The following is a 20,846-nucleotide window of genomic DNA, read 5'->3' as shown; positions in this document are numbered from 1 at the left end:
CGGATAAGGACATGGAAGATCATGTCGAATGCTGCACCGTATAGACTGGTAGATACGCGGTAATAAATGTAACAGTAATAGAAATTCCGATTGGAAATTAATGATACGATCGGTTGCTCGATGTTCTTAACTTTGCAGCGAAATATCTTCATTTTATCGGCGTCTCTCTCCAAACCGCCACTCGTTTCCCGTCACATTTGGCCAGACTTGACGAAACGTACATTTAGTAATCACGAGCTACGATGATAAATTGCCTTTAACTTTAGTGTGTGTAAGGAGAAGCTTTCAGAAACATCTTGTTACAGTCTGTACAGACGATCAACTGTGCTATAATTTTCAGACCTCGTCAGGCTGTTTGTTTATTTATACAGTTCGTAGGCCTTCACTCGTACCACAGAGCTTATAAAAACTTTGGCAGGTGCATTGCTATTAAAATTGTGCGTGGGGGAAATTTCTTTTTTTAAAACCTATTTTGACGTCTCGTGCCATATTATACGGCGTAGTAATCCAGAGAACCGGAATATTCCCTAACACTTCTGGAGTATGCACTTAAGCACCTCCAGTCCTATTATTTTCTGTGCTTCTGACACTTTATTATTTATTTGTAGTGTTCTGTCTGACGACAGGTCCATATGAACAGGATCCTTCCATCCTTTTCTCGGACTGGGACCTGTTCATATACGTTCTTGGCAGATGATCCAGAAGTGGTTTGCCATTGCCTTCTTCTGTGTGTGAATGGAGTAATTGTTGGGATGCCACGGAGGAAAACTCCGTGTTGCCTAGACCACGGCCTTGCCCAACACAAGTTATAAATTCGGGCACCGCCGGGAATCGAACCCGAGACCCCAGGATTACAAGGCCAGCGTTCTAACCGCTAGAATTTTGAGCACTCTTGCCGTTATCCGTAGCCGCGCGGTCTGAGGCATCATGCTTCGGACCGGTGATACGGAATGCGCGCTGGTTCGAGTCTCGGGGGAGAAGAAATTTTCTCATGAGCTTTCGACCGGTGCCAACCCAGCATCGTGAGGAAATTGGGGAGCTACGATAAGTAGCGTAATCCGGTCAGGAAAAGCTAGCAATGGCTGGGGGTTGGTCGTGCTGACCATACGTCACCCTATATCTGGTTGGATGATCGTTCACCTCTGCTTAGGCATGTGGACATGAGGCCAGCAGACACCTAGTCGTTTTTGGCTCTCTGGAGCTGTTACGCCACGGATTTAATTTAATTTAATTTGCCGTTATCTTCATTTGTTTTCTTTAACAAGTCAGATCTAAATTAAACATAGACTAAAATCTTTGGAAGAAGAAATGGGGGTGATGACTTCACAAGATCATGACTTCGGGCCGGGGGAGAGAGAGGGAGAAATAAGGGTTGAGACCCGTGCAGTAGGCCTACAAGCAAGGAAGAATATCGTGCAGAGAGGATGCATGGCCGGTCACAATGGCTGCCTTCCTATTTCGAAACTCAAGTTTTGCTTCACTTACACTGTTTCAGTACATCTGACTGCTTCCTTCTTCGTTAATATCGCGGTCGTTCAAGGGTCGATGAGTGCAATTCTTTTCATTCGTAAGACCACGAAACTTCCTGCACAGAAACTCCAGTTTCTTTTTTCACTTCTTGGATGCAGACTAAAGAAAGCTTTTCGTATGACTAAATCAATCCAATAGACACTTGCCTTGTTTGTCGATCTACCTCGGAACATACTCCATTAGGAGTAAGAAGATGGTCAATCTGAGAAGCTAGAAGGTGTCGAACATGTTGTCTTAGATTGTACCGAAACCGCAGGTTTTAAAATGCAACATATTGCTGAAGGATAATGGCGAAGCTATTTTAGGAAGGGCGTTCATTTTAACAATGCCTCATTCAGTAAGATGACTCGATCTTTTGCAACGAGCCTCTCACTTCGTAAGCCACTCCAGAAGGTCGCGTGCAATGAAAACTTGGAGTGTAAGAAGAGAGGCTTAAGGATTTTCAAGAGACATGAATAACATAATATTTGCTTGATTAAAAACATTAAATAATTCGGACTGTCCCGTTACAATCAAAAAAGTAATGAAAGAAGAAATAGGGAAAGAAACAAAGAGAAATGTGGATAAGAAAACAAACAAGCACAGGGAATGAAGTAAACAAAAGAAAGCCACATTTTTCATAAATTACACGTCGCGTGTGCAGAGCTACCCTAAGTGAGATACCGGGTTTACAATTTATGAGGCTGCGGTCGTACTTGTATTGCGTGGTCGGCCGGCAAGCACGACCGCAGCCTCATAAATTGTAAACCCGGTATTACCAGCCATGTTTTCTTCACCACTCATTTCTTATCTTAACAGCCATCCTTCATTAAACAACGGCGAAAGCAGTGTCTTGACTGCGTTCATGTGACGTGAATCTCGTCTTATTGTAAGTTCGAGCCACAATGACCAACATCGGGAAGTCGCATCTTTTTGGTCGAATATAACATTGTCTTAACCAAACAACATTGATCCACAGTAAACGAAAAATGGAAGCAATTCAATTATTGCCGGTTTGTATTTATTATTGATATTAAATTAGTGGAAATGATTTGCTGAAACACGACGGGGAATTATTCATTTCGTATATTCATCCCTACCACCTTCTTTCATAGCCTTTCTTCTTTCAGATCGTTAGTCATCACATAAGTATTTCTGTAAGCTGCCTAAAGGTAGCAGCACTTGTAAAATAGAATATTCTGCCGTCCAGCATCATTACTGAGAAATTGTTGTCATAAACAGTATTCTATTATAACTGATATAGATTTACCCTTTTTTCTAAGTATTTCTCCTTCTTAATATTAGTATTGGCGCGTGTGTACTTCACAGTTAATCTGAGATTTGTGATTGTCATGGCGGTGAGGATGATGTTTTTGTGGGCTCTGGAGCCGTGTAGCTTGGTCGGTGGATACCAAAGTCTCAGAAAAAATTCTTTCTCCAAACTTAATATGTCTTAACCATTTCTAAGTCACGAACAGTTAACCTAAAGTGGGTTTTCTGTCTACCATTGTACAGTGGGCCTACAAATATTCTGTGTATTGTATTATTTTAGCACATATGAACAAGTTAACACTTCATGTGGTATTTAGAATTGGGTTCTGCACTAAATGTCGTGGGTGAATGTACGTACTTTCGGTTTGTAGCGGTTCAATAACACGCCTTCTTTATATGAAGCTCACAAACTATACATTTCTGAAAAGCGACTCATACAAACATTTATTTGAATATATACGGCCAGAAGATAAGAGGGTTTGATACTCTGCCAAGAAAAACTAATGAAAAACAAATCGATTCCACTTTCTGTGGATACATCTAATGGTGCCACGGAATCGTAATCAAAGATTCGTTATCTTGAGTTACACATGTCATCTCATGTCGTCTCACGATTCGTGGTTTCTATTGCCACTCAGGTACATTTGTGAATGCGTCGGAGATCTGTTTCTTCATCGACTTCCTCGTCAGTCCGTACTATGTCAGTGTCTGCAGCGGACGCAGTCTACCGTCATCGTTCACCAATATCTGCGGTTAACACGTATGATGTGTGAGATCCACGGAGGAATTTAAAAAAATTCAGTGCTCTTATAACTTAAATCTTCATAATGGCCTCATTGCAAGTGAAAACAAATGTGTTAACTGCCCGCAACAGGTATTTTATATCAAAAATATCGTATTATTTTGTTTCTTTGTAACGATTTATGTATGAGAAGCAAAGAGGAAGCCTTCGGAGTATATGGACCTACTGTAAGTCCCGTGTTGAGTACGTCATGACGTAGTTACTGCTCGTTATACTTCTATAAAACATATGACGAAAATATGGTCAGTATTAATATAGCATTTATATGATTTCTCACGTGATGTGCCACTTTTGAAAAATATGACAACATTCAGTTCGAATCAACTTGTAGGTTGCGCTGCTGTCGTTAAATATTCATCAGATCAAAAAGTATGGTACGAAACATACCCTATTACAACATACGTAAATATTTTACACCCTTCATTGATTCGTAAAACGATTAGCATTGCAAATTTTAATTTCTATGCGTTCTTTGAGCAAAATGTATGAAATTAATGGTACTGGAAAGATAATGTGTTAACACGTTTTAGCACTCTAAGAACTGCGATACCATTTCTAGTAAAAGTAGTGAGGTTAGATAGATTTTGCTCCGTATGTATCCTATAAACGCCTATTTCACATTAAACTCAGATCTAAGCTCATATTTGTTCCCACAATCTGTTCGTAGTACATGACTTAATATGGAGACCAAAAGTAAAGCACAGATCTCCTTAACATGTACAACTTTTGTTTAAATTATTTTTGATGCGTTATATATTTAACATGGCCACGGTGGTCTAGCGGTTAGAACGCTGGCCTTGTAATCCTGGGGTCTCGGGTTCGATTCCCGGCGGTGCCCGAATTTATAACTAGTGTTGGGCAAGGCCGTGGTCTAGGCAACACGGAGTTTTCCTCCGGGGGCTTCCCCGGTTTCTCCGTGGCATACCAACAATTACTCCATTCACACACAGAAGAAGGCAATGGCAAACCACTTCTGGATCATCTGCCAAGAACGTATATGAACAGGTCCCAGTCCGAGAAAAGGATGGAAGGATCCTGTTCATATGGACCTGTCGTCAGACAGAATACTAAATAAAAATAAATATATTTAACAAAACACAAGTATAAATATTTGAAGACGTCTGTTACAACAGATCAGTATGTAATTTATATGTAACGAGGTCAATGAACGATATAAAATTGCAAAGAACGCATCTGGAAATCACGTGTTCTTCAAATTGGAGAACCAGTTTCTCGTTTTCTTGGTCGGTGTTTCGCAATGTCAAGCTACACGATTAAAGCCCTATGTGAAGTGAAAACCTTTCTCATGAGTTACGTAAAGGTTCAGATTTCTATGTTGACAGAGAAGGAAGAAAATATGAGAACAATGTTGCTTCCATTTAACGAAACAATACTTGCAAATTTCTGTGAATATGAAATTAGCCAACTTCACAAAGCTGGCTAAGTATGAATAGTGGGAATGTCGAAATAATCAGTTTTTAACCGCTCAAACTTTGCTTATTTAAGAGGATGTATTACGACATGCGATCCTACAAACGGAAGTAAATCTTTTGTCAGTTGCTGGAGGATGTACAAGCTTTCTCAGCTCTTTGCAGACAGCATTCGTCACCCTTAACCGTCAAGTAAGATACCGGATTGCATAATGCTGGCGAAATTGCCATATTAAGCGGAAATTATTACAATGTGCCTTACATACATGATACAGTATTTTGTTTTATTATAACAGGCTTACGGCAAAATTTTCATACGCGCAGTTCAATACTGCAGTCTTCCTGATCTCAGCACCGAACTGAAAATCTCGACTAGAACAGTTTTAGAAATTATCATCGTGTTAACAAACTTACCGATTATATTTAGACTGAATTTGTTTAACACGTTAGTGCCTAAATGAAAGTAATACGATAGAGAAAAATATATAATTTATTCTCTTCACCGCGTATTTTTTGGGGACATCAAATGACGAAGACTGAGATGGGAGGAGCGCGCGTGTTGGAGATGAGAAATTCATGCAGGCTAATCTTTTTTACAGTTGTTCATTTAGTCACCACGCTGAGACGGGCTCTGAGGCACACCCAGCCTCCTTCCTATGCAATGAGTCCCAGTAGCCCTTTACTCGCAACAAAGCGGCCGGAGGGTGAAACTGAAAATTCACCCCCGTTTAGTGTCTAAATTAACAATTAGCGGAGGTGCACTCCCGCATAGCCTTCCTGAAATGGTGCAGGAACTTTTTTAACGTAAATACGTCTATAAGGAAGGGTCATTCGGCAAGAAAGTGGAACGAAAAAGGAAAACGAAAAAAGGAAACGAAAAAGGGAAACGAAAAAGTGGAACGAAAAAGTGGAACGAAAAAGGGAAACGAAAAAGTGGAACGAAAAAGGGAAACGAAAAAGTGGAACGAAAAAGTGGAACGAAAAAGGGAAACGAAAAAGTGGAACGAAAAAGGGAAACGAAAAAGTGGAACGAAAAAGTGGAACGAAAAAGGGAAACGAAAAAGTGGAACGAAAAAGGGAAACGAAAAAGGGAAACGAAAAAGGGAAACGAAAAAGTGGAACGAAAAAGTGGAACGAAAAAGTGGAACGAAAAAGGGAAACGAAAAAGTGGAACGAAAAAGGGAAACGAAAAAGGGAAACGAAAAAGTGGAACGAAAAAGGGAAACGAAAAAGTGGAACGAAAAAGGGAAACGAAAAAGTGGAACGAGAAAAGGAAACGAAAAAGTGGAACGAAAAAGGGAAACGAAAAAGGGAATTAAAAAGTGGAACGAAAAAGGGAAACGAGTGTCCTATTTCAGTCACAAGGGTGCAGTATTTTTTTTATCACAGAAACGAATGAAGACTTGAACATTGAAAGTTTAAATATTACAAATTTGAGGCCTTTTAACCACACAAATTTATAAACTGTAACAGGTTTACGAGCGCCTTCGTGATGTGACACAGCCGTAACTCGATATTATTAAATCCGCGTCCAGCTATACCAACTGAAAATCAGTAAGATACAAGTATTTAAAGTCAGATAATAAAGATAAATGCGAAGCTAGCCCCATGGTCCCTTCAATTTAGATATGCGTGTTTGGATTCACCGAATTTATAAATTGAGAGGCTTAATCTTCGCTCAGTTATTTTTTTTTTGTAAACAACTCTTTTTGTGTCAAGTAGAACACACAAACACTCGTGCCTGTCCCTTTGGAAACTGCAGTATCAACAGATAATCAAACTACATGGTGCGATATAAATCTGTCATATGAAAATAAACATTTCCATCGATCAGGCTTGTAATGTTGGCTGGTCCTTCGAGTACTGAAGAGCCTGACAATTACCAGCTTTCGCTTTCTGTGAATATGTGGGTCAAGGTTTTCTGCACTGGGCATAACGTAATAGAGCGGCAAGTCTAAAAGGACTTCACGATATTTAAGCACACTAACCCTTTGAAGCTTACCCCAAATGAAACACAACACTTCGCCATTTCAACGATCATCTTCTTAATGCTGATTAAGGAAACTGATCCTGCTTAAGAGTGATGATTTGGAACCCTTTAGTAAAAAGAGCAGAGTTACGGATTGTAAAGGAAATGGTACACAGACGAGTGACGTGATCATTCGGTTTTGAAGGGAGACGAAAAGTGGACAAGTGAGATCTTTGCATCACTTCCTTAAATAGACACATAATGTGGAGGTCGTGCCTGTCCGTATAAAGTTGGCAGGAGATCATTAAGATCTACAACTTACATTGGAAACATTTGTGCTGTGATCTATAATTAAAGAAACTCAAGGGAAAATATTTGCACCAGTATTTGCAATAAAAGATCATTAAGGCGAATTAGTCATGTAAAACTACAAATAAACTATTTAAAAATGTAAACTCTATCCTGAGCCAGTTAAATGCTAAGATTTTTTTTTAAAAATTACCCTCCTGTTTTTACTTAGTATTTCAAAGTGGTTGTTCCTCTGAAGTATTTAAACATAAATTTTATATCGATGTCTTAAACACCTAAAGTACGTGGTTCTATATGTCCTGCCAATCTATCATTTCTTCACTAAATCACCGTAAAAATGATTCATTACGCAAATGTCACAAATTATAAAAATCCTCCTTACGCAGTTTTCACCAGTGTAGATTCTAACAACTGGTATAATAATTAACTTGTTATTATATAATATGTTATCAAAAGTAGAAGTATTAAAGAATTATGCAAAGAAAATTACTATCCCCGAACCACAATTATGAATAATGCTGCCATCTTTAGAGACTGTGATTATGAAATTATGAATGATCCAATAGATGGCAGGTGCAAACCTTTCCGACCCGTAGAAGGTAAGTCGTAGGTATACCTGATAAGTTATCAGTAACTGTAACAGAAATTGCTAATTATGTACTTATCTTCGACAAACTTCATCATATATGAATTTCATTTTATGAACAGTCATCTCCATTATACATTATTTTTAATTACTAATTATAACAAATTCAACTCGTAAGGCAGCTGTTTTAAGGAACCAACTTAATGACTGCAGGGTCTTCCTTAGACTACGCTGGCCAACAGTTCTTTACTTTTAAAGACTCTGAAGATTTTGGCCACAAAATCCCGCCACCGGATTCTATTCTGTCTTTTGAATTTCGGTTTACATAAAAGCACTGAAGTTCTTGACATCTGTCTTCTGGGATCTTGCGCGGTGTAATCTGGTAGACTCATTGGCCTGCGAGTGGAGGCAGTAAGAACCTTTGAAACGTCGTCAATATCTACCAGACTACGGGGTGCAACACCTCAGAAGACAGGCATCTTCTTACTCCGTGAGAACCTGGAATCTGACCTTGACAGTCGATCAAGAAGGAAAGACCCAGCACCATATCGTTTCTTAAGGTTCATTTATTCCTTTATAGGAAATGAGAATGATGAAAAATTGGATGTACAGTCTGCGGTTTCGATTCGCTAAGCCGCAAATAAGGAAAACACCAAACTGTACCTTGTAAAATTGTCATTAAAACTTCAAATTTATAATCATATCTATCAATCTTGAACATTGGAATACAGATATGATATCTTTAATGGAACAGAAACATGCCACGATATCCAGATAATTGAAAAGCCTTTAGATGCCTTAAATTAGATTATTACATAGGCTAGTTGAGTTAACTGATCTTATATCTTAATGTTGTTTATCTCCGGTCTACCAGTGTTCACAGAATGGTCAGAATTACTGGTGTATAATGAATCTTGTGATCTCGTAATATAACGGGGCTTAGTTTTTTTTAAGTATATTAATTTTTCTTCCTACAAATACTTGATAAATTGTATTAGATGTGAATTAATATAAAATGATCAATATTTTAATATTTTCCGTCAAATCACAATTTTAGTAAGATAATAAAATATAAAATATTTAAAATATCATTTCACGTTCCGCATCGAATGATCGATTTGTAATTTGTAAATCGATCATTCGATGCGGAACGTGAAATGATATTTTAAATATTTTATATTTTATTATCTTATTAAAATTGTGATTTGACGGAAAATATTAAAATATTAACCTAATTCACAATATGACGCAAATATACTACCTTATAAAATGATCAATCAAAATATAGAAATAGTAAATATTCAAGTTTCGAGTGATGACGTTTTGATACCTATAGTATATTAAGGGTTTACAACCCACGGACCGCCAACATGTTTCGTACTGTTTGCCGAACAAAGTTACCGATATGTTCTGAAGGGTTCTGACGGTCCAAAAATCCGATAATCCAAATAGTTATCACCCAAGTTCCGTATTTAAGAGTATAATAAAACAAAATAGTATTCGGTCCTTATTAATCTGATTTAAATAGTAATTTAGTTGCGATTTTAACAATTTACATTGAAGTTTAAATATTACGTTGGCCCGGTGGCCAGCGAATGTGGGAATCGGTCTTAAAAGATTGAAACCCCTGTATCAGTGACTTACTGGATTACTATTTCCGCCCGAAACAATTAATCGTGGATAAAAGATTGTTTTCACATCTACGAATATACAAAATCAGACACACATTCCTAACATCAGGGTTTTTTTTTGTATATATATTTCCATAAGTAGGCCTCGAAATTACTGAACGGAATTCAATTAAATTTAGCATCGTAAAACTACAAAGTCTGTTGTTTATAAGCCAAATTTGAATGAAATTAGTGGACCTTCTTTCAAAACAGCATGAAACTGTATCTTATCTATTATTCTTCAGTAAACGCCAATTTCGTGTAACATAAGTTCATAATTATTAGTTACACTTATTAGAAATATTGGGCGTGAAAAGGATGAAATTAGAAAATTGTTATTAATCTATGTTGTAAAATAACAGAAATAATTCCGCGTGTCTTACAAACGCTGTTAACAATTCTCACTCCTGACCGGATAAATTACCGCAACATATTCTTTGGCGTTGATTCGAATCCCGAGGCATTAAAGTTTCTAATCACTATGTAAATTGTGGACTAGTGATGTTGTTTCACCTGACGTAGCTTCTCGTACCAAAAATTACGGAAAGTCGAGCTTGGTTCCAGTAAAAGTACGCTCCCTTGTAAGCCTAACGTGTGACGGTTTTGTTCAAGGTAACTCGCGAACATCACGATAGTGAACCACTTAAGGACACTTGACGTTTGGTCTGCACCTGCTTTATCACTTAGGCGTCTAGGCACCACAGGGCTGACCAGAAACAGGCAGAGACGCTTTTTTGTCCCAGTTTTAGTCAACAAGCATTACTGCACACCTTAAACACCATCGCGACCACGTGCAGACATTTGCCAATGACCAAACTTTGCTGTCGAGTGGTTAAGAACTTATGCTTTGAAGATCCAAGAATAATTCCTTGAAATAAGCCACAACTACATCGTTCTTCAGCGTCGCCTTACTATTTGAATTTACATAATGTACGCAGTTGAAGAGACACCACTACATAACCAGTGATTAATAAATAACCAAAGAAGTCAGTCTCTGGTAAGAGTATAGGAGTTGCGAACTACTGACTTAGAAACTTTATGCGAAGTAAAATGGTAAGGTGAGGCCAATTATTTGTCGTTGGCCTGCATGACTTATTCGTTTCGGTGTTAATTTATGCAGATACAAATCTGTTCATGAAGAGCTAATGGGAATGCATAGACATTGGCCTATGGATCACTCTTCCTTTATTTCATCTATACTAACCATATCAGATCTAAAACTTCTTGACGATGGTGCAGAGTCATTTGAATAAAATTTTTCTTGGATATTATATATCGTCTAGTAAAATATAATACGTAAAACGACGTTTCGGAGATGGGGCTCTATCTCCGTCTTCAGGTTCCTACTCAGTTGGGCCCACTAGATAGAGGTAATCCCTATCTCCGGACCTAGTAAATATAAAACATAAAACGACGTTTCGGAGATGGGGCTCTATCTCCGTCTTCAGGTTCCTACACAGTTGGGCCCACTAGATAGAGCTAATCCCTATCTCCGGACCTGGTCTATCTAGTGGGCCCAACTGAGTAGGAACCTGAAGACGGAGATAGAGCCCCATCTCCGAAACGTCGTTTTACGTTTTATATTTTACTAGACGATGGATAATATCCAAGAAATTTTTTATTCAAATATACTAACCATGTTTATACAAATTTAATATCAACGTTATAGACTGCACTGTTTTCAGATACTGGTACTCTTAATTTAATTATTTGAATAGTGATTTAACCCTTCGAAACCCGAAACTCGTCTAAATAATATCGAAATAATTTAGTTCTAAGAGAAAACTCAACGTGTCTTAATTGTTTCAATCAGATGGTTAACGTTGTTTAAAGAAATAATCTCCGTTTATTTTGGTAATCATATGAAACCGACAAATACAGTCTGTGGAAAAAATACAGAGTAACTGAATGTTAGCATATGTGGTTCATATAGTTACCACCTAGCTTTAAATGTTTAAGATAATGAAAAACTCCGTATACAAATACTAAAGGCGAGATTCGAAGAACATTCTCAAACCTGTTACAGGCTGCTAATGTCTAGGACAGCTTTTGGTCATCCCTGATTAAAATATATTTTAAAATAAAGTTGTTGTCAGCTGTGGCTTTATCAGCCAACACACGCGGTCGCCTATCTGTAGGATGTAGTGGAAACAAGCCCCTATGTCATAACCACAACGTCTACCTGCCTGCAGTCCGTCGAGAATGTTCAGTCGGTATCAGTGTTTGCAAGTGGTAGGACCTTGTGTAGAGTGCTGAGGGAATTATCCGACTCCATCTTGCCGTTAAAGGTAAGAGTCGCTATTTTCAGTGCTAAAAAGAAGTGGAACGCCGGTCCAGAACTGGCGTGTAATATTTTCTAAATGCTTTCCTTACAACTTTGTTTGATTTGACAGAGAAAACACCGAGTTATATGAGCTATTAGTTTTATATTATTTCGTTATCGGGTTTATATTTTACGCTTTGTACAGATGCTACTATACTATTAGCCATTTCTGAAGAATTATTACAATGTACCTTTTGGATTTCATGTAAAGTAGGGCTTATACTAGACAGATTATTATTATTATTATTTATTTGTAGTGTTCTGTCTGACGACAGGTCCATATATCATGAACAGGATCCTTCCATCCTTTTCTCGGACTGGGACCTGTTCATATACGTTCTTGGCAGATGATCCAGAAGTGGTTTGCCATTGCCTTCTTTTGTGTGTGAATGGAGTAATTGTTGGGATGCCACGGAGGAAAACTCCGTGTTGCCTAGACCACGGCCTTGCCCAACACAAGTTATAAATTCGGGCACCGCCGGGAATCGAACCCGAGACCCCAGGATTACAAGGCCAGCGTTCTAACCGCTAGACAACCTCATCTTATTATTATTTAGTGTTCTGTCTGGCGACAGGTCCATATGAACAGGATCCTTCCATCCTTTTCTCGGACTGGGACCTGTTCATATACGTTCTTGGCAGATGATCCAGAAGTGGTTTGCCATTGCCTTCTTCTGTGTGTGAATGGAGTAATTGTTGGGATGCCACGGAGAAACCGGGGAAGCCCCCGGAGGAAAACTCCGTGTTGCCTAGACCACGGCCTTGCCCAACACAAGTTATAAATTCGGGCACCGCCGGGAATCGAACCCGAGACCCCCAGGATTACAAGGCCAGCGTTCTAACCGCTAGACCACCGTGGCTCTTACTAGACAGATACAAACCAAAATTAAATTCGCGCGACAAACTTTAGTATAGACTACAAATACCAAATTGTATCCAAATCCGTTAAGTCTCTTCGGAAAACAAACTTTCTAACGAATGGACAGGACTTAGGCCTTATGTGCGAAGAACGTATAGAGTTTGACTGAGTTAGCCTAAGTTTCATGTTAATAATATTTATAAAAATAGACTACCTGGTAGGTTTCTCAACCTATGGATAATATTAACATACGTACGTTTTCCCTGAACGCATTTGGTTAGTGGTTCATTTAATGTGTTAAATTAAAATTAGTGGTACGCCAGCGAAAAAGGGTGAGAACCCCCGGACTAAACTCTTAGTTTTGTTCCAGATCAAAGTGTAATTAAGATTCCGTTTCAAAATCTGCCAACTTTTATCTCGATGTCACAACTTGGTTTCTCCTGCGTGTGGGTCGATAATCACACAATATCACTGTGATACGGGCACGAGACATAAGAGGCTGAGCTAACCGTAACCATTAACATCTGGAAACAATATGTGGATAATATTAAAACTGTCTATTATTCGCGATTGGTAAAAAAAACTCAGATATAGGCCTAAAGCTTAAAATATTTCTCAGCGTAACTTAATAGTCACTTGATTGTTCATATAACTACGTGGGACTCAGTCCTTTTTGAGAAGCTAACAGTCACCCAGCTAGTTAAAAATTCCCTGCCTTTTTATGGAACTCAAAAAATTCATTTCTGTGTCCACAAGATCCCGTCACTGAACCCTTTCTTGAACCAAATCTATTTTAATATTATCCTCCCATTAACGCCTGTGTCTCTCTCCAGTGGTCTCTTCCTTTCAGGCTTTTGTTCTAAATAATAACCATTCTAAATCAGACGTGTATGAAGCATTTTCTTGTAGACTTTGCATTTAACATTTTAGAAATAATTACAGAGCGCGTGGTAGTGGAAATAATGATTATTTAACCACGTAAAGGAATGGTAACTTCAAGCGTCGCCGAATTTCTTGTTTCCATAATGAGGCCCTTATTGGTTTGTGGTAGCTGTCACTGGCAACAGCTACATTATCTTATCTTGCCGTAATCATTTATTTATCTGTCATCTGTCTCGGCTTATTGAATACTTCTTGAAGTGACTACAGGTTGCTCAAAGTTCCTCGGTTGAAAACAATCTTGATTTCAGAGGAAACTGGGCTTATCTGGCCGAAAGTATTTTACATAACTAGACGCGGATAAATATTCAGACCTGTAAACAGACAGTATCAACTACCAACGTTACTTAACGTGAAGATTGTCCAAATTTTACTCTGTCCACACATTCCACAAAGCCTACATATGATGGGTGTTCGAAAAAAAACTTGTCTTAGTTCTGACATAGCAGTGTTTCATTCCAAAGATATGTATTTTCTGGGATGATGGGGGCCGAAATCACCTCTGAAACGTCAGCAAACGTCTACCAAGCTACAAATCTCAAACAATCTCCGAATTTAGTCTGGTCGTAATTTAAAATTGCCCCTGCGTCTTGTTCTCAAACATCCTCAGTCTTCTACAGTTTATTCTTAAATTCCAGATAGAGAGATAGACGGATTGTGTGGTGAAAGGCGTTTGTATTTCTAACGGGTGACGAATTGCAACTGATGAACTGGACCACAGCCTACTTAACACACTGAACTTTACTCCATCGGACATCGCGGTCGAGTGTCAGCATTCCCGATTAGACAGGTCCTGGGTTCGAATCTCGACCCTGCTATGGACTGTCCAGACTAAGATTTATCTTTGTTTTCCTCACGTCTTCCATACAATTTCTAGAAGAGAACATTAAAATAGGCCACGCCTTAAACATCCTTTAGTATCCATCCATTCGATGCTGTGCAGCTGTGCCATATTTTGCCCGCCTCCGCATTAGGCTTACTTCAAAAGTGTCACGTCATGTAATGCCGTAAAGTGCGATTAAGACAATTTAAAATTTGTTGCCATGAAAATGTTCCATTTCTAAGTGTGAGTAAAGTGACGGACTGGACGCCCGTAGTTCGGACGCTGGAAAGGGCACGTAAGCGCCAGCTGAGGCTCCAGTGGGTACCAGAAGCCAGACCGTGAAAATAACCACTCACCCACATCTATAAGTTTAGAGACACAAGAGTTGAACCTCCGTTCTTCTTACGCGCATTCATGGTGCTGTGCGTAAGGCAGTGTGCACAGGTTATCGTGTGAATGGAATAATGATGGTCGTGTTTCACCTTCACTTAATGGGTAGTAACGCATGACTCACTACTCGTTTGTCTGTGGAAATAATTAGTAACGAGTTGGAATTTGTTGAGATGTGAGGTTCTCTATTACGTCTCTGGAACAGAACTCGAGAAACGCAGGATAAGGAGCTATACCTTGCTCCAACCTACTGGATGCCAGTCGGGAAATTCCCATACGTACGAACACGTCTTGGAGCAGAGTAACAAGACAGTAGAGATAATCAGTAGGTGATACAGTTTAAGCGTTATAATGTCTTTGAGGCAATTAGTTAATCCATTTCTCGTTGCCAGCCTATTTTCTAGCGCTCCGCTAAGTGACCCACGTAATTTCGCCGACAATGAGTAATACATTCCTGGAAATGAGAGCGTTGCCTTATTTAGCGATATGCGGGTTCATTTTAGTACATTTCATATTGAAATGCTCTTTTAAATAGAGTTTTTTCGTGTTTTTAAGGTTTCGACCGGGATGTTCTTATGTTATGTGGTACCGCCTGATTCGACTTCTAATGGTTAAGTGAAGTGTTTTCTTCGCGGTACGGTCTGGATTCGTAAATATTATGAAGACGAGCTTCGGCTTCAAAGGGTTAACCAGCTGATTTTCGTAATGGTGAGGTGTAGTGTTTTCTTCGCGGTACGGTCTGGATTCGTAAATAATATTTAGACGATCTTCGGCTTCAAAGGGTTAAAACATTGGCCTCACCGGAAAACTCTTTCTCCCAAATATCTCTTTGGAGCACGCTTTAAAACAAATCGTGGTTGTACAGGACGACGTTACTCAGGTTGCACCTTTGGTTCTCAGGTCAGGCACTGCTACAGGTGCCATGGAGCGAGACCTACACGCGAGGGACAAGGTCGGAGTGCAAGATTTCGTCCTGCTAGAAAATTTCCAGAGTGAAGAAGCCTTCGTGGGCAACCTCAGGAAACGATTCAAGGAAAACCTCATATACGTAAGTAGATAACAGCGTCACAAGGCCTACGGCGTACATGGTGTTGATAAGCCAACCTGCCCTTGGCCGAAAGCAACTGATAGTTGACACTGGTCACCTATGTGATAAGAAAAGAAGGGCATTTAGCATTTATGGGAGATGAGGCGCAGGTGGAAGGATAATATTAAAATGGACCTTCATTAGCCTCCCAGCAAAAGTGCTAAATAAAATTATTTAAACAAATTGGTGATGCAGACACTACTTTATAATAAATTATTTGTTGCAGACGTACATCGGACAAGTGCTGGTCTCTATTAACCCTTACAAGAACCTCAATATCTACACACAGGATGAAGTACAACAGTACCGGAACACGCACTTTTTCGAGGCTCCACCACACATGTAAGTCGATCACACGAACATTTACGTACTACAGTGTGTCCAACTTAACACGGAACCTGCTACGACCGGCAGCTAGCGAATGAGTCACAACGTAAAACATAGCCGTCGCATGCCAGTAGGTCGGTTCCGAGTTACGCAAGACTCTGTGTACCTCCGCGAAATAACTTGCCTTTGAATAATAATTTTTTTGGCGTATCATTGGTTTTAGTCTCCACAAGATTAGCGAAATAAACGTCTTCTGCCGTCAATCAACAGCCGATGAAGAGATTTTTTCCCATAGTTGTCGCAAAACGAACAATTTCCCTGCATTAGTAGAACCAGCCATAACCATTTTCAGTGGCAAATCTACGAAATGAACAAATCGGCCATCAAAAGGTTTATTTTATATTTTAAGTCTGACTTCCTTCTACTATTGCTTCAAAATCAGAACTCTTCCGGCTGGAGAGTGGGCATCATGAGTTTTTTGATGTATTCCCTCTGCCACCACATCGAATTCCCAGGTGGTATTTCCCCCTCTGGCATGCTTTACACCGCCACAATGAGAGAAACGATGCTGGAGCATGAATTATCTGTGGATAAATATCAGACAACCGCTTCGGGTAAGCACTTGACGTCCAAACCTCGTGGATGGGAGAACAGATACCTTCCAATTCAGAGAATCAGCCACAAAAACCAGCAGCCGGACACGTACGCAACATCTGGATTCCAAGAGCATGTAAGCACAATTTCTCAAAAATTCCCCACGTAAAAGAAGAGATAAGAGTGGGATGGATCTTGGTATTGTGCTGAAGGTCAGAATGTAGACTGCATTTATGTATCTTATCTCTAATATCGATTAGATAACAGTCTGATTTACTGATATTGTTAAAAAGATTCTTCGTTTCCTTTCACACTCGAATTTACTTGTCTGAATGAAATATCGGCTGTCTTTATCAAGTTCCCAAACTGCAATACGTTCCTCGCCTGAAATGCATAAATTCAACGTCGGATTCAGGTGTGGTGGAACCATAATGAACGAAAATCTTCTTAGTCTTCGTTAGATACAAAAAAAAAACTGTCATTTGGTATTGGCCTATTCATATTTTAATTTTGGATTCGTCGACTGGCGAAGTTGAAACAAAAACTAACAATATCTCATTAGTCCTCCATTAACGTGGGACGAAAGAAGTTGGAAGATTGGGGTGACGTCATGCACTCAACTGGGGTCGGCTACAGCAACTAACCACTTATTCGCGAAATTAATTTGTGGCCTAGAAGAATGAAGAAGACGTCCTAAATATCGATCCAGTCATAGAAAAAGAAACTGATTATTTGTTTAACAACGGGTTTTTTACATTTGGGAACGACGAAAGCAAACCAAAATTGCATTCACGAAGAAATTAATAGAAGATTAAGTCTGATGAATGCTTACCACCATGCAGTTCTGTTATAAATTATCCTCCCGACGTCTATAAAAGGTGTCAGTGTACAAAGCAATAATTTTATTTGTTTTGTGTTGGTGTCCCTGTCGACCTATCGACGGTTATGTCCGCAGAAGTTTGAGGTTAAAACGAAAGTATAACAGCGGGCATTGAATAGCAGAACCAAAGCACAGCGCCATTGGTGTAGCGTGGCATGAATTTCCACGCCCTCATCACCTTCACACCTGAGTGCTGGGCTCCATAATCTATCTCCTGGTTCGTCCCAGAACCATCACGACATTGGCGATGAATAAATTTCTGTCCCTGTCGTCTAAGCTGTAGCTACTATACTGAATGAGATCACTGTTTAACGCAGACCTACAATAAACTTGCCATTGAATCTGAACACTGTACTATTATGTAGAATGCATGGAGGTAAAGCTCTATGCATTCATGACTTTCCACTGGTGGAGGTTAATGATCAGCTTCGGGTTCCGGCCACTTTGCCTCTCCCAAAAGAGTGTCTTCAGAAGGGAATGAGTGGGTCCCATACCTGGTCTGGATGTGATGCCATGATAAATATTCAAACGTCCATAGCAGGAGTTTAACCCTGTTTTATCTCATGACAGCCCTTCTGTTGGGCGCTGCTGTGGGACTCGTTTGCGTATGCAAAGTGATTGGTGTGTTCAAGGTAAATGAAATAAATATGACTGACTTTTATGGCAATGATTAACATAAATTGGCGTGGGAGAGCAAATCAGGCACAATAAGATGGCTGAAACATGAACAGGCACCTGGAGAAAACAAATGCATATAGAATTTTAGTCGTAAAATCAGAAGGAAAGAGACTTGCCACAGATGGTAGGATAATATTAAAATGTATGTTAAAGAAATAGGATATGAGGGTATGAATATGAACATCAAGACAAACCAAGTACGAAACATCTCAAAGAACACATCCGTAGAATCCTGAATTCAGGATATGGGTTGAAGCACACAGGTTGAAAACACCTTTTCACTCTTGCTAAGCTGTTTTAAGAGTGACATGTAAATCTATATTTTGGAACTTCGATTTCTTTGTAGGTTCCTTTTCAAAGCAGCAAACTTCAAGTATCTTTCATGCTTTTAATTTGTGCCTGTTTCAGATTTGCAGTGTCAGACACAGCATACAGGTCTCTAACAGAAGAAAACAGAGGACAATGCATCCTTATTTCAGGTTTGTTCTCTCAGAATTATTCAATAACAATTTCTCAGATCACTTTAAGAATTGACAGAGGATACTTCATGTGGCAAACTTCTCTATATTTAACTCTCTGCTTTATGAATGTGCTTCGTGTTAAGGCAGACTCTTTGCTAAGTCCAGCCGTGGACCAATGGTTTACTTAGTTTAATTGTTACTAAATAGTTTGGGTTTCGTACATATTTATGTAACTCAGGCACAGTTGGTTTTGTGATATTTCTGTTACAAAGATCTTGATAGAAATTTATCGTATGTATATCACATAAATATATGCATCTAAAAATAGGGCCTGTTTTCTAAGCATCTGTTTCACTAAATTAATAAAATTAATCAAAGAACAATTTGAATTTGAATTTTCCTAATTTTCATTAGGACACATTGGCAACACCCTTTGTCAAAAATCTCATGAAATACTGCCCTTAGTTTTATCTCTTCTGAATACCAGCACTTTCTGAAATCTTTAAATCATTCTGTTCTCCAAATGTATTCTTAACCTAAAGATTACTGAATAAAATATTCTTAAAAATTAATTGTGATTTTAAAAATTGGTACTGAACTGAATATAGCATTACTGCTGTTATCGTTGTCATCATGATTATCAGGAATACATGCCAACGTTTAATGTGTTAAGTCTGGTTTCTCTATTTTGTGCAGGCGAATCGGGTTCTGGAAAGACGGAGGCATCAAAGAAAGTACTGCAGTTTATTGCAGCAACAACTGGCCACAAAGCTCAGGTGGAAACAGTGAAAGACAAACTTCTGCAGTCAAACCCAGTGCTGGAGGCATTTGGCAACGCCAAGACCAACCGCAATGATAACTCGAGTCGCTTCGGCAAATATATGGATATTTCGTTTGATTCTCTGGTAAACTGATAGTTGTATTGTTACTAAACTCAAGATAAAGAAAGTGTTGCATGTTTTTCTCATAAATTTATCTTTGGAATTTCAAAATGGAAAATAAGTTTCATTCCACTGGGATCATACTTGAAGAAATAAGTTTGAAAATAATTGTCCCAATAACCACAACAGGATTAAATTAATGAAAGATCTAAAATAAGTCTGTTTTCTGAGGATACAGAAATGCACACTTGTACAAGTATCTGCTACCATCTTCCAATTTCTTCATCTTTCTACTAGTTTGTCTTTTAAACAATCAGTCACTGCAGTAAAAAGGTTTGAAATGAATACGAGGACTTATATTTTTCTATCTTCTTCACTGCCTCAGAATCTGTTTCTGTATTCTTACACATCTGTTTTCCATCTCCCATGCAGAAGCACTCAATCTATTTTCATTAAAGTTGGAATCAAACAAGATGGTGCATTAGTGACAGTTTCCTATGCAGACAGAGAAAAAGGTACAAAACTTCATTCAGTGTTGTGACTTGCCACTCATTGTAATGCTAAGATAATCCTACATCTATAGCATTATTTATTAGAAGCCAGTTTAATTGGGTCAGCAGTGGCCACGCTGTCTGAGGCGTGGTCCTTCTGCCGCTTGGTCGCTGGGACCGTGGGTTCGAATCCCACTCAAGCCATGGATGTTTGTCAGCATTTTTCTGTCCTGTGTACAGGTAGAGGCCTTGCGACTGGCCAATCCCTCGTCCAAGGAGTCCTACCAAAATGTCTACAGATCAAGCCAACGAAAAGTTGGGACCCGCAGAGCTCAGGAACTTGAAGAACGGGTCGTTGCTAGTATCCCAGTTTAATTACTGCCATCACATTATTCACTATGATGACTTCATTGCAGATGATCTGCCCTTTCTAATAACACATTTCAATGTCATAAATCCAACAAAATGCCTCATCCATGTGACATTATCGCAGTACCGACTGCAAAGCTTGATGTATGTTATCTTAGTTCTCACCGTGTGATGATAACTGCCATGGCACAACTAAT

At 39.1% G+C, this 20,846-nt stretch overlaps 2 protein-coding genes across 6 annotated transcripts in view; one reads left to right on the top strand and one right to left on the bottom strand.

Annotated features, from left to right (window-relative positions):
• Klp54D (Kinesin-like protein at 54D) overlaps positions 1 to 20,846 on the bottom strand; it is a 112,148-nt gene that overhangs the window by 59,802 nt on the left and 31,500 nt on the right. The gene's annotated exons all lie outside the window — the stretch shown is intronic.
• Myo61F (unconventional myosin 61F) overlaps positions 1 to 20,846 on the top strand; it is a 46,577-nt gene that overhangs the window by 12,253 nt on the left and 13,478 nt on the right. For 3 of the 5 annotated variants that reach the window (XM_087346696.1, XM_087346695.1, XM_087346697.1), the window contains 4 exons: positions 15,782 to 15,929; positions 16,195 to 16,310; positions 18,856 to 18,926; positions 19,605 to 19,813. In XM_087346696.1, coding sequence (XP_087202822.1) covers positions 15,782 to 15,929; positions 16,195 to 16,310; positions 18,856 to 18,926; positions 19,605 to 19,813 — 544 coding nt within the window. Of the gene's footprint in view, positions 1 to 3,461; positions 3,656 to 11,706; positions 11,836 to 15,781; positions 15,930 to 16,194; positions 16,311 to 18,855; positions 18,927 to 19,604; positions 19,814 to 20,846 lie in introns of those variants that run through there. The other 2 variants (XM_087346694.1, XM_087346698.1) reach the window with 2 other exon arrangements.

Source organism: Zootermopsis nevadensis, unplaced genomic scaffold, assembly GCF_977971745.1.
Source record: "Zootermopsis nevadensis isolate Lab colony 2312 unplaced genomic scaffold, Znev_1.0 Znev_ptg000010l, whole genome shotgun sequence".
Classification (NCBI taxonomy): domain Eukaryota; kingdom Metazoa; phylum Arthropoda; class Insecta; order Blattodea; family Termopsidae; genus Zootermopsis; species Zootermopsis nevadensis.
Note: the sequence above shows the minus strand (reverse complement) of the source record. Positions and strands in the feature narration are given on the sequence as shown.